General features: G+C 37.9%; 1 protein-coding gene across 2 annotated transcripts in view; it reads right to left on the bottom strand.

Moving 5' to 3' along the window:
* Positions 1-466: 466 nt before the first annotated feature.
* Iws1 (interacts with SUPT6H, CTD assembly factor 1) overlaps positions 467-13,854 on the bottom strand; it is a 29,060-nt gene continuing 15,672 nt past the window's right edge. Inside the window, exons 7-14 of one of the 2 annotated variants that reach the window (XM_031365229.1) lie at positions 13,505-13,655; positions 12,728-12,810; positions 11,252-11,381; positions 10,289-10,406; positions 9,156-9,267; positions 8,490-8,546; positions 6,468-6,579; positions 467-2,461 (exon numbers count right to left, since the gene is read on the bottom strand). In XM_031365229.1, the coding sequence (XP_031221089.1) occupies positions 2,330-2,461; positions 6,468-6,579; positions 8,490-8,546; positions 9,156-9,267; positions 10,289-10,406; positions 11,252-11,381; positions 12,728-12,810; positions 13,505-13,655 (895 nt within the window). In that variant the 3' untranslated portion in view covers positions 467-2,329. The remainder of the gene's footprint in view (positions 2,462-6,467; positions 6,580-8,489; positions 8,547-9,155; positions 9,268-10,288; positions 10,407-11,251; positions 11,382-12,727; positions 12,811-13,504; positions 13,656-13,854) is intronic. The other variant, XM_031365230.1, reaches the window with a different exon arrangement.

Below are 13,854 nucleotides of genomic sequence, written 5' to 3'. Positions count from 1 at the left end.
ACTCAGAAATCCACCTGCCTTTGCCTCCCAAGTGCTGGGATTAAAGGCGTGCGCCACCACCACCCGGCTAAGAAAGGGTCTTGATAAGCTATACTCACATCCTCTGCAAAAGAAATCTTGTATACAGAACATAATAGACGTGGCACACTGAGAAATGTTGAAGTGTAAATGGAAGCTAATTTTAGTATTCTGGAAATTATAGTAAATGGAAATTATGAAGGCAATGAATGAGTCAAGCTTGGGATGCCCCCACCGCAATCCACACAGCAAAGGTAATTTTATAAAGAAATTATCATTTTTCCCTTTAAGTAGTGTAGGACCTCCCATCTCCTTGAACTCCAGGGAATGGGTTTATCACCTGCTGATTATATTTACTTATATAAACAACATGGTACTAAGTGGAGGCCATCCCAAGACACCAAAATAACTCTTAAAAACTTTCCTTTACAGGTTCAGAACTGTTTTGAGTTCATGAGATGCTTTTATTGTTTTTAGTTAATGAAATTAAACAAAGCCAGAGGTAGTTTGCCACCACCTAGTACTTAACTGTTGCTTTGTAAGGTTTCTGCTTCATACTCCTTTTGCTCTTGCATGCTGAATGTACTGATGGGCTTTAAGAGGCTCTTTTCTCTCTCTCTCTCTTTCTCTCTCTTTTAAAGACAGGGTTTCTCTGTGTAGCCCTGGCTGTCCTGGGACTCATTCTGTAGACGAGGCTTGCCACAAACTTAGAGGTCAGCCTTCTTCTGCCTCCCAAGTGCTGGGACTAAAGGTGTGTGTCACCACACCAGGCTTGAGAGGTTCTTATGGAGTGTTCAAGTCCACGAAGTCCACATTCCTTCAATTGTCCAAAGGCCATTGTAGCCAATAATACTCCATTTTTAAAATCAAGGCTCCAGTTTGTACCACAAGAGGATTTAAGTAATTAATGAGTTACTGATAAAACTTTCTTGATCTACAGAAATCTCTTATGACTTTTAAGAATTCTCAAAACTAAATAAGAAACTATAGTTTCTCCCTTTTCTATTTGTCCAACTGGTAAATGCAACTGAGTAATTTTTAATTACATCTGTATTTTCTTGTTTCTTAACCTTTTCTTTCCACAGCTTAACTCCCCAGATTTAAACAAACAGATACAACATCTCTAACAAGAGAAATAAAAAGTATGCATGTTGTATTTCAAACTCTACTGAGATACCATCTTTATTTGAACAGTCTTTCTGAGTAACTCAGGCTGTTGGGAGACCTTGCAATATTCCTGCTTCCGCCTCCAAAGTGCTGAGATTATAGGCATATACAGTGGTATACAACCCAATTCTGATACCAAATGCTCAGTGTTAGTAAGAATTGACAGTTCTAGGGATCAGATTTCTTCCACAAGACTGTCCCAACTTCAGACATGGGCTGCAAGTGATATCTTTAGACCATGAAAATTCCAGGGTAGCTATAAATAGGCAAGTTCCCAAGAATTTCTTGGTTTAAAAATTTGCTGAATGAAAAAAAATTGCTGAATTGACTCACAGAACTTGGAAAAGCACTATGTCCTTCAATAAAAGGTTATAGTTATGAATGGTCTTATTAGAAAAGATACAAATTAAGCCAACCAGGTCAATGAAGATTCAGTAGTAGTATGGAGGGTGGTGCAGAGCTTCTGTGACTTTGTTCTCCTGGCACATCAACATAGTTGCAGTATCCAGAGCATTTAAGAGTCTTGCCATGTAATCCAAGCTAGCCTCAAACTCATGATCCTCTTATATCGATATCAGTCTCCCAAACGTTGGGATTATAGATGTGCAAGGCACCTGGCTTGTCCAGAGTTCTTTTCTTTATGGGGCTTTAATACAAAGGTATAACTGATTAATCAAACAGGCAATGTGACTAGGTCAAGCATATTTCTGTTCATCAGTCTTAGAGTGAACTTAGGGCCCGATGATGAGCCAAATCAAGAGTATAACAAAGATAGTTCAAGAATTCTAAAGGTTTGAGATGTTCCTTGTCAGGAGCCAAGGCCAGACAAATTCCTCATATCATACTCATATACTGAAAAGGACTGGCTTTTGATCTCACAGAGATAGTCTCTAAGACAATGATGAGACAACCCCCCAAAACCATAATGAAATTTTATTCCATACAGTTGATAGAAGCGGGAGTGGTAAGCACTCTTCTGTACAAAGCAGACAAATGGTCTTAAATACAATGAGAGAAATGTTAGTCCTACAACAACAGATGATACAAATGGAACCAGAGACACACTAAAACATTTAAAATTATCTTCTTTCTCGATAGTCCACTGTGCATTTTTTTTAGAGATGGGGACACGTCCCAAGCAAGGTCACAATGGCATTTTATTGCCCTCGATGCTGATTTTCACTGCATGTGCAGATCTGCTTTTTTTCCTGATATCTGTGAACTTTCTCATCTGTTTATCCAGTCGACTGATACCTTTCTTGGAGGTTGCCTGAAACTAAGATTGGGGAAAATTGAACAACAAATTATTGAAATATGTAAATCTAGCAGTCAGAGGAGCCTGAAACTAAACAATAACCAGAACATGCTTTGGTGACAAGAACAAAGTGTTAGGAAAAAACTATTGAATTCTCGGTGACAATTAACTGGTTATTGTCTGTGCTTTACTTTTAATTTTGCCACAATCCATAGAAACTTCCCAAATGACAGAAGGGGGAAATAGAGAAACTATAATCTTCCCAATCTCATCAATGCCATCTAACTATATGGGCCTAGTTACCTGACATACAATTTCAAACAATTCTGGTATTAAAAAAACCAAAACCAAAGACAAGTTATTAGAGAAAGACTTTAAACATAACCAACACAGGCAAACTCCGAGGTGCTGAAGGTCTAGACTCAGCCTCGGGGTGAGTTTCTCTGCTCTGTCTAGACTCAGCCTTGGGGTGAGTTTCTCTGCTCTACTTCAGCAGTATCAAGAATCCTGTGCAAACTATACCTGTGGTCGCTACTACTGTCAGTGTATTTTCACTTGTTTTTACAGTTAAAGGCTTAGTTGGTTTTTTGTTGTTGTTGTTGTGCTTTGTTTAAAACAAATATTTAAAAATAGTTCAAATAATGCATGCCTCACAAAGATGCAGTTTCGGAGGAACTGACAGCTTTATAAAATCAATCTGAAAAGGGTACACTATGGCACACAAATCCAGAGACACAGAAGCATGCACAATACATGTAAACTAAAAATCAAAACCAAGAAACTATCTAAGGAGAAAATATGATGGTAGGAAAGGCACATGGTATCTAGAAGGGTAAGGGAGGAGATGCTGGGAGTGGGCGGGCAGGACCAAGCTATACTGCATATACACATGCAATTGTCAAAAAATAAATACTAAAAAAATAAAAATGACAGACTAGAGAAGACAGGTGCTTTTCTTTTACTTCTCTCCAAATATTTACTACTGAATTCCCTCCAAAGGTATAACCTCAGAAACACTAAGAAGGTAAGCAAGACTCTCTAGAACTTCTGTACTGTGAGCCTTCTTAGTCCATTTATAGACAGCCTCACCCTAATATGAAGCTAGTTGATCATTAGGCAAGGAACAAACTTTCTATGACATTCTTCAAGTTTTCTAGGAATATCCCAATTCCAAACTTGGCACTAGTATTCTCAGCATAAAAATTCACTGTCAGATGAGAAGTTGTTTTATCACCAGCACACTATTCCTAAGCCTTCCTTTCATTTTCTACAAGGAGTTGGTGGAGGCCTTACTGCTCCAATCTCTGACAATTACCCAACTCCCTGAAGCCACACATACCAAGCTGGATGTCTCTTTGTTCACTCCCAGGATCTTCCTTTAACAGTAACTCCAGGTCTGTTTGGCATTACCCCAGGAACACACCCAGGCTAGTGCCAGACTGCCCCTGCTCTTGGCATATATCTAGTCCACAAATTTTTCAATGATTGACATTTCACCACAGCCATCCAGTACCTAACACGCCAAATCCAATGATCTTCATTTCCTGATTCATCAATTCTGTAACATTCCTTTGGATATTAGGAAAGCCACAATGTTTTATCAAGAGGGAAAAAAATAGCCTTTAGAAAACTAGCAAGGAGCATTTGCTAAAAAAACCCGAGGGGGTGGGGGGTTGGGGAGCCAGGGACAGCTACATGACACACATAGTAAATCATTAAGAATGGGGGTCAGATGGCATTTTTGCCATATTAAATTAAAACCAAACCCTCAAACCTCAAGTTAGAAAATATGATCACATTACAGACCAAAAAATGTTTAAAAGGCTTACATTCATGCATACATAAAAAGGAGCAAAAAGCTATAATCCAAAATGTTAACTTACAGCAAAAGTACAAGTTCTATTACTTTTATCTGTAATGCCTGTACTGTAAAACTTTATACAAAAATATGCATTGCTGCCACTATTTTACTATTACTTTTTTAAAAAGCACCATCATTCACAGGCAGATGGATCTCTATGAGTTTGAGGCCAGTATACTCTACATAGCAAGTTTTGGGCCAGCCAAAATATACTCTCAAAATAAAAAAGTTTTGTTTTTGTTGTTTAAGGATTACTTACTTATTTTATGTATATGAGTATATTGTCACTGTCTTCAAACACACCAAGAGGGCACTGGATCCCATTATAGATGGTTGTGAGCTACTATGTGGCTGCTGGGAATTGAACTCAGGACCTCTGAAAGAGCAGTGCTCTTAACCACTGAGCCATCTCTCCAGCCCCAAAATAAAGAAGTTTTTTTTTTTAAAATTAGAAATAAACAAGTAAATACTCACATAAATCACAGACTATTACATACCCCTTAAAAATAAGCCTTCCATGCATATTAATGAGGGAAAATGAACAAAACAATATGCCAGTCTGGCTGATAGAGCTAAATTTTGGCAGCCTAGATAATATCAGCAAATTGTGATTAGAAACTTGGGAAGGAAGTGCTCCTTCACACTGGAGGAAAAGAATATACAGCTCTCCTATGAACTCTACCTACAAGGATATGGGCTCATAACAAGCCACAACAGACAATGGGCACATGGGCCCTAGAAGCATGGACCATGCTTCCAAGAGCAGACCAGCCAACAAACTTTTATTACATTTTCGTGGCTGCATTGTCATTTCCAACTTTCAAAAGCAAAAGTATTAGGAAAGGAAATATAAAAAATGGCTTGAATAAGGGAGGATATAGTGAGAAAATATAAGGAGGTTAAAAAAAGAAATAAGTATAAAAAGGAATAGCAAGAAGTGGCCATCAATTTAGACATGGAAGCAGAAAAAAGGAAGTCTGTGTGGAGGAAATATCTACATAAAGCCTATCTCCTTTACTTAATTTTCAGTAGTTAAGAGCACATCATAGCAAGAACATAAAGGAATTGAAGGAAGCTGAGGGAGAAGCACAAAAGGCACCAAGATACTGTGCCCAGGAGTGAGGTGTTACTCTCGATCTCAATATCACTGGCTTATAACCAGGTGATGAATACCTGTTGAATATATCTATATATCCAGTAGAAGGTGTTAAGTGACGAGGTCTTGATAAATGCTATTACATCACTGACTATAGGAAAAGTCACCTCTTGTGCATCAACACACCACTAAGGCAGTTTGTATACCTATAATACAGACTATGATTCTGGGTCCAAATAAAAAGGCTTTTTCAGTTGGGTAGTGGTGATATGCACCTTTAATCCCAGCACTCAGGAGGCAGACACAGTTGGCTCTCAAGTTCAAGGACTGCCTGGTCTACACAATGAGTTCCAGGTCAGTCAGGGCTATACAGAGACACCCTGGGTTTGGGTGTGGGTGTACTCTATTTATAAAAATTAGTAACAATCAGGACAAGCAAAATGTTTACTGGGAAAGTAGTGACCTATCAGCCTGTATTATTTCTGACACAGATTTCACGTCAGGCTTTTTTTTTTTTTTTAACCTAAGAAAGCACATACTTGTTTCCACTCTGCTGGCAATTCAAGCTCATGCACAGCTCATGCTTCCTTGGGAATACCTCTTATATACACATTCTGGAAGGGCCAGGACTACAGGGGCATCCTGTTGCCTTCAATGCTGAACTTGACAGCACGGTGCATTTTGCTGAGCCTCTTCTGTTCTGCAAAGCGCCTCTTATGCTTTTCCAATCGACTTAGGCCCTTTTTAAGAATACCAGGCTAGAAAGAGTGGTTTGACGGGAGAAAAAGATTACCAAGAAACAGCATTTGTGTAATATCTTCAACGATGACAGGAAAAGTGTCTATTGTGACAATTTCACAATAGAAATGTTTAAGCAAATGGAGAGAAAGGGAGGTGAAGATCTAAGAAAACAGGTGAACTCTCTTTCTCATGATTCTTTTAAGTGAATGAATGAATACCTAGCAGATCCCAAAACAGCTCTCTCCAAATCAAACCCTAGCTGCCATAAACATTAAACACAAAGACGGGAAAACAATTCAAATGGTCTTGCTCTTCCTCTGCTCACTCACCCTGGATGACTCCATTTCTACATTCCACTTGGGCCTGACAACATAGTCCTTGTTTGATGGCATTGGGACTCTCGCACGGGCACAGAAGCCGGGATCTCCAGGTCTAAGAGCCCTAAGGAAGGGAAGAAAAGCACATACTGCTTACTTAGTTGGCCACAGCAAAAGGCTAAGTGAGATTTTGTCCTTTATTCCTAGGCCCACCCCATTCAGCTACAATGTTTCCAACCTTAACACAGACTACCTACCTACCCCTCATTATATGGCTCCTCAATGATAATTTCCTCTTTATTTGTATGAATTCTTGCTTCTCCTTAGCTTTAGATGTTATCATGCTCTGTTCTTTCCAAAGGCTAGCTTCAAGAAAACGTTTTCTTAAATTTACGTGTCTGAGCATTTGCCTTCATCTATGCCCATGTACCACAAGAAAAAGGAGTCAGATTTATTGGAGCTGGAGTAATAAACAATGTGAGCCACAATGTGAGTGCTGGGAACTGAATGTAGGTCCCCTGAAATAATAGCAAGTGCTCTTGAGCCATCTCTCCAGCTCCAGAGTACTCTGAATCCTAAGTTTTCTAGCCAAGTCTCAAGAGCCACCAGGAGTTGAGGAAAAAATTAGGTTGTCAAAATGATACTCCAAAGCTTCACGTGTCCCCATAGTTTCCCAAAGTTCCATGAATGCCCACGGTTCATAAGGTTTTTGCATATGCAACTCACACATTTCCATTTGTTTCTTCTTACAGAAAACTTGAGAAGTCACTACAAATCCCCTAGCAGCTATATGAAGTAACAGAGAGATTCCAGTGATGCTCAATATTAACTTTCCAAACTATAGCACATCACAGTCAGGACACTGATAAAACCTATCTATCCTATCTTCTTAGCTTTACTCAGTACAAGTTTTACTTGTGCTTATCTTTAGTTCTAGGCAACTTTGAAAATAACCATGCTATACTAACATCACAATTCTTAATGAGTCAATGTCTGAGCACTTAAGCCATTCAGTCCTTTGGAACTCCCCCTAAAGGTATGGTGAGAGTAAACTTACATCTACAGGAGCAGGGAGCAAACATCAACCCTCTCATCTCCAGGCTCTGCTTCTGTTCTAACATGCACTGACACAGCTTCACTACTGGCTCCTCAGCTACACTCCTTTGCCAACTTGGTTAGCTCATTTTTTATTCTAGACGTTAAACTGAACATTTACCCCAGCTTTGGATATAACCATCAAGTCTATGTGTCTAGTCTGAGTAGGCTCCATGGTGTTTCCAAGAATATCTTACAAACTTACTAATTTCTTCAAATCTACTTACTCTTCCTAAGTTTTGGTAGATGGTTATATCACTGTCTCTATATTCTGGTTTGAGTCTTCAAATGTAAGCTAACTTCTCCCTAAATATGTCACCAACTGTAAGCAACAATCTCTACAATTGTCTTCTCAGTTTCTGTTCCCTACTACTAACCCATTTAACTGTATCATTGCCTTCAGCCCACTGCTCTAGCCTATCCAAATGATGCCCTCAGAGCCAGCCATAATTCTAATCAAATACGACAGTTTCACATATAAACTCAAAATCTTCTGCTAACTCATAAAGAGAAGCTAAATTTCCACGTTGGTTAGGCTCCTGCTGGTTCACACCTGTGCTTCTAGGATCTCACACTGCCACTGGATCAGCACATCTGCCATTTTGAAACCAGGATTGCATATGAACCACACATCTTGGTCTACATCCCTCCATGAAACTACTTGACAGCATAGGAAAAATGTAAAGTTCTTTTGTATTCTTTAAGCTTTAGACTTAAAAGGATTCTAACACTTACCAATCAACAACAAACTTGTTAAATGAACTATCCTTTTAATTCTTCAGAGCACACAATATACTGTCTTATAATTATTCAATAAACATTAAGTTGAAAAAAATCACCCTTTGCTAATGGGAACATATAACTTAATATTGTGCTTATAATGAAGTAAAAAACAAAATCTTCTCTATATACTAAGAAAGATCGAGACAGAACTCTTACTTTTCCTCTCCTGTTAGTACCTTCTCCAGGTCTCTTCGTGGTGTCTGACCACCAGTGCTAGAAAAAGAGCAAACAGTGAGATATAAGAAATCTCAAATTCTTAGAACTAGGGGCAAAAATGTCAAAATATCACATTTATATCATAACTAATACCTTTATACTGAACCACAAAAACCAATTAATTAAAAGTATGCATGTGAGGGTATGCATGTGGTGGTCAGAGGATAATTAAAGTTAGTTTTCCTTCCACCTTTACTTGGGCTCTGCAGATCCCTCAGGTTGCCAGACTTTGCATAGCAAGTGCCTTTATGCTCTGAGCCATCTTGCTGGCCTGAAAACTTGTCATGTTTTAAAGTATTGTTCACTTTAACTGTCATTTGTGCAGGTTTCATTCTGGGTGACTCACCCAAACTATATGTATAACTAATAGCCACGCCCTTCCAGGATATATCCAGAATACTGATAAATTCAACCAATAAAATGTTTTTCCTCCTATGGTTTTGGAACTGGGGCTGAGAAACTTGTTTTCTGCAATGGCTAGAACACTCCAGTCTCTAGCACTCCAGCACTGGGATAGCATATTGCATTCAGCTGTCCCAGAAAGGTCTTCCCTAAATGCCATTAGATAAAAACTACACTTACGCAGTCATACCTGTTCCCTCATACCTGCTCATTCTTCGCCGCTGTGGCATTTGTTCTAGATCTCTCTGCTCCCTTTCTTCTCTTGTCATTCCTTTATAGTTTGAGGTAAGACCAAATATGGGCCGAGACCACTCATCTGCAAAAAGGGAAAATAATAAGTATTTAGTTCACAAAGTAGCATTTTCTCCTAGGCTTTTCAATAACCATAACCTAATACTGGGCAGAATTATAGGCATTTATAGAGTATTTATTTTTTAAATGTGGAGCAGCACGGGAAGAACGAAAACAAATCTAGAGCTAACGATCAATCTGTACATTAGTTAGGATCTAGATTCTCTGTCATAAGCAAGGAAGCATACGAAAAGTCTTGGAGGCTGATAAGAGCAACTGTGGCTAACTTTTTTTTGTTTCTTTTTTTAAAATTTATTTATTTTATGTATATGAGTACACTGTAGCTGTCTTCAGACACACCAGAAGAGGCATCAGATCCCATCACAGTTGGTTGTGAGCCACCATGTGGTTGCTGGGAATTGAACATAGGACCTCTGGAGAACAGTCAGTGCTCTTTTGTTTTGTTTTGTTTTTTGAGGCAGGGTTTCTCTGTATAGCCCTGGCTGTCCTCAAACTCAGAAATCCACCTGCCTCTGCCTCCCAAGTGCTGGGATTAAAGGCGTATGCCGCCACCGCCCAGCCAGGCAGTGCTCTTAACCACTTAGCCATCTCTCCAGCCCCCTGTGGCTAACTTTCTTGATAGTAGTGCTCTTTATGTATCCTCTCATTTAATCTTTATAATAGCCCAAAGAAAACAAAGAAGTGTTCATATCTCTTTATTACAAAGGTGGAGACCAAGCCTGAGGCTTAGGTGACTAGCTGAGATTTGCAGGAAGGTGACGCAACTATAATCTAGGGCTTGCATTCTACCCACTCTCCATGTTTTTGGTCCACAGCCAAAAGACTTGTTTTTAATTGTTGTTTTAAATTGTCTTAAAAGCATTTTAAGCATAAGAGAAAAAACTTGATACCTATGTGAAGTCACTAAAATTCTTCTATTTCACTTTACTGAATCACTTAAACAATATTGGTAAGAATACAGTTTTTATATATATATACCTCTCTTTCACTAGACATTAAACAAATAAAAAGCAAACTTCACATACTGATTAATTTCCCTGCCATATCCTTGTTGGACCTTGATTCCTTAGGGTGTTTATACAGATACATCACTGCTCGGCCAATCCCACTATGTTTCAGGGTCTCTTGGCTCACACTAGGTAGCTAGGGAACAAAAACATACATGCATATTAATTCACTCATAAGCTAGGATATATGTTAATCTAGAGAGCTTCAAACCCTCCTAAATTCACATTAGACCTAATACAAAATTCCATTTTCAGGACCTACGAAGACATGGAACATCCTTTGTGCTGACATCAAAAGTCGAGATTTTAGTATTAGTAAAGTAAAATCTAAAGAAGTAAGAACTATACGTATTCAAGAGGACAGCAGCTTAGGCCAGGCTGTGGAAAGCAACAAACCTAAGCCTGAATCTACGCACAGCCACCTGCTAGCTGCATGGCTTTGGATAAATCATTTAACTTGTCTAAGTTTCCTCACCTATAAAACAGAGGCAGTATGCCTAACTTTACAAGTTTTTTTTGTAAAAGACCAATAAGCTAATACACAAAGCACCTAGCACAGTGTTTCCCACACAAGCTCCTTCCATGTTTCTTCAGATGTTAAGCAACTTGTCTAGGGTGTCCTAGTCATACCAAAGGGAACCCAATAAGAGATCCAATTGAAGTTTATCGTCTCTAAATGTAGTACACTTTCTAGTTCAAGTGCCTCCCTACAATATGATCACTATGGACTGCTCTTCTAAGAAACCATTGGCTGCACTAAGAACTCTTTCCTTGAAAACTGTCATTAATTAAGTTTTATAAGGTTTTGCTTTTTGTTTGTTTGTTTTTAATGCTCATTTAATTAGGTGCGGTCACTTTTCCCAAACCCCTTTTCTGGCATACTGTAGCAGAACAAAATTTATAAGTAAATGGTACAACATACAAATCTTGACTATACATCAGATACTTAATAAATTACTTAATAAATTATCTGTGGCTAACCTCTTGCAGAATCTTTAATAATTCCTCCCGAATCTTCAGTGCAGGCAAACTCCTATCTGGTAGAGGTGAGAGCCATTCTTTAATGGCAGACATCACACCACTGTCAATAAATGTTTCTTTAAGGTCCTGCCTACAACAGTAATGATAATAATGATAAATACAGTAACCATGCCAAGTCTATCACACTGACTTTATTTGCATAGTGACATCTCAAACTGCTTTTAAAGAAAGTTTATTTATACTTACTGTTTATTCTATTCTATTCTAATTGTTACCTCTATTCTAGTTTCAAAAACAGTACAAAAGGTAGCTTCCAGAACTGTACAGACTTAACAAAGGGAACTTGCTAAGATATGCAAGCTTTATAAAACAGATTAATACCAATTATTAATGATACAGATAGTAAGAAAAATGAAGCCCAGTTATTACTAAAAAAGAAAACAATCTATTAGAATAGTTTCAGAGTGGGGGAAATATCTTAATTGAACACCAATATTAAATTCTGCTTTATATTGTGGAATATACTAGAAAATGCAACATGTCTATGTGAAATCTGCCAAATAGCTTTGCCTACCGTGGTGGAGAAAGCAGTTCCAGTTGGCTCACCGGTGTGCTATGGCATTTCTTCAACTAACAAAAATAGGTTGTCACTTTATTCAAAGAAAAACCAAAGTTGCTCATGACTCCAGCAAACTCATGAAAGAATTCCCCAACACAGATTAGGAAGAGCTTCATTAAATGAAGAGCAATGACTGTGATGTACAAGATTAAATGAATCCACACAGCATGAGCTTTAAGCAATATCGTCTAAGATTTGCTGTTTTCAATTATCATGGGAAAAATAAATGAAAATTTACAAGGTCTCAATTGTCTATAAAGAATAAAATCAGTAAATTTCCAGATTATCTTTAATATTACTTGTTTTCTGTTTGTTCTATTTTCTTTCTTTCTTTTTTTTTTTTTAAATATTTATTTATTTATTATATGTAAGTACACTGTAGCTGTCTTCAGACGCACCAGGAGAGGGCATCAGATCTCGTTTTAGGTGGTTGCTGGGATTTGAACTCATGACCTTCTGAAGAACAGTCAGTGCTCTTCCCTGCTGAGCCATCTCACCAGCCCTGTTCTATTTTCAAAACAAATTAAGGTTTTAAAAAAACTCATGAGCCAGGCATGGTGGTACACGTCTTTAATCTCAGCACTTGGTAGGCAGAGGCAGGCAGATCTCTATGAGTTCATGGCCAGCCTAGAAGTTTCAGGACAGCCAAGCTACATACCTTGTCTCAAAAATATAAACAAACAAAAACCAAAAAAACCCCAAAATGTATGAAAAACAGTAACTGAGGAAAATTTACTCATCCCTGATTTCTATGGCCCAATACAAGGATGTAATTATTTAATAGTTCTAGAACAGTGTATGGCTTGAATATTATTTTATTAAAAGAAAAAACATTCCCAAGAAAACGAAATACTTACTTTTTAAGGTGCATAACCACAGTAGGCAATAAGGTTAATTTTTTCAGAGCTGGCTTTTTTTGATTATTCAATTGTCTGTCTTCCTATTTAGAAAATAGACCCCCCAACCCCCCCAAAAAAAAAGTTTAAAATAAAGCAACATTAACTCTTAATAGGTAATTATAACTACTACAATTCTGAACCTTAAAATAGAAAGTAATTATGTTCTAAAAAGAAATCATAAAATGTTTAAACAAAGCCAAATTCCTTATCTGTTTAGTCAATCAAATACATAAAACTGTTACATCGCTTTTTAACAATCAGAACCAAGAGGCACAATGTTATTTTCTGTACTGACAAGTTTTCAAGTTTTTGGAGTTTATTCTAGTAACAAAATATAGCTGAGAAATTCTGGTTTCTCTTCAACAATTATCTTTCTATGAGGAAAGACAGTATGACCTATTACCAAAAATATTTATTTGAATAATTTCTACTTTTTATACACTTTATATCTGAATAGACATCAACTGTGTTCGTGAACCAGATAGTTATGAAAACAAACTTCCCATTCACTTAAAAACGATTCACTTTTACTTACAATTTCTTTTCCTAACCACGCGGCTGAGTCTTTACAGTTAGGATTATTTATAGAATTAAAATTTAGGAAGTACACTCTTTATTACAGAAATCAAAGAACTTTTTATGGTAATCTAAGCTTAAACAATTAAAGAAAAAGATGCCTCATCGATTTGGTTGGGGGTGGGAGGGAAGAAAAGGTAACCTAGAAGAGACTCTTACCTCAGCAGCTTCATTCATCTTGACAATCATGGCGCTCACGACATCATCTGCGTCACTAATAAAAGTGCCCCCATCTCGATTTCGTCTGCGTTTGCCACACATGCTTTTTTTTCGTTGTAACATCATCTCAAAATCTGACAGAAAGTCCATACTAGGCAGCAACACAAAATTAAGCTCTTTAATTATACACCTTCTTTAATCAAATTAAGAACACCAAATTGGCCAGGCAGTGGTAGCACATATCTTTAATCCCAGCGCTTGGGAGGCAGAGGTAGAGGTAGGTGGATCTCTTAGGAGTTCGAGGCCAGTCTGGTCTACAGATCGGGTTCCAGGACAGCCAGGGCTACAAA

Source organism: Mastomys coucha, unplaced genomic scaffold, assembly GCF_008632895.1.
Source record: "Mastomys coucha isolate ucsf_1 unplaced genomic scaffold, UCSF_Mcou_1 pScaffold13, whole genome shotgun sequence".
Lineage (NCBI taxonomy): Eukaryota > Metazoa > Chordata > Mammalia > Rodentia > Muridae > Mastomys > Mastomys coucha.
This window is presented reverse-complemented; position numbering and strand designations above follow the sequence as displayed.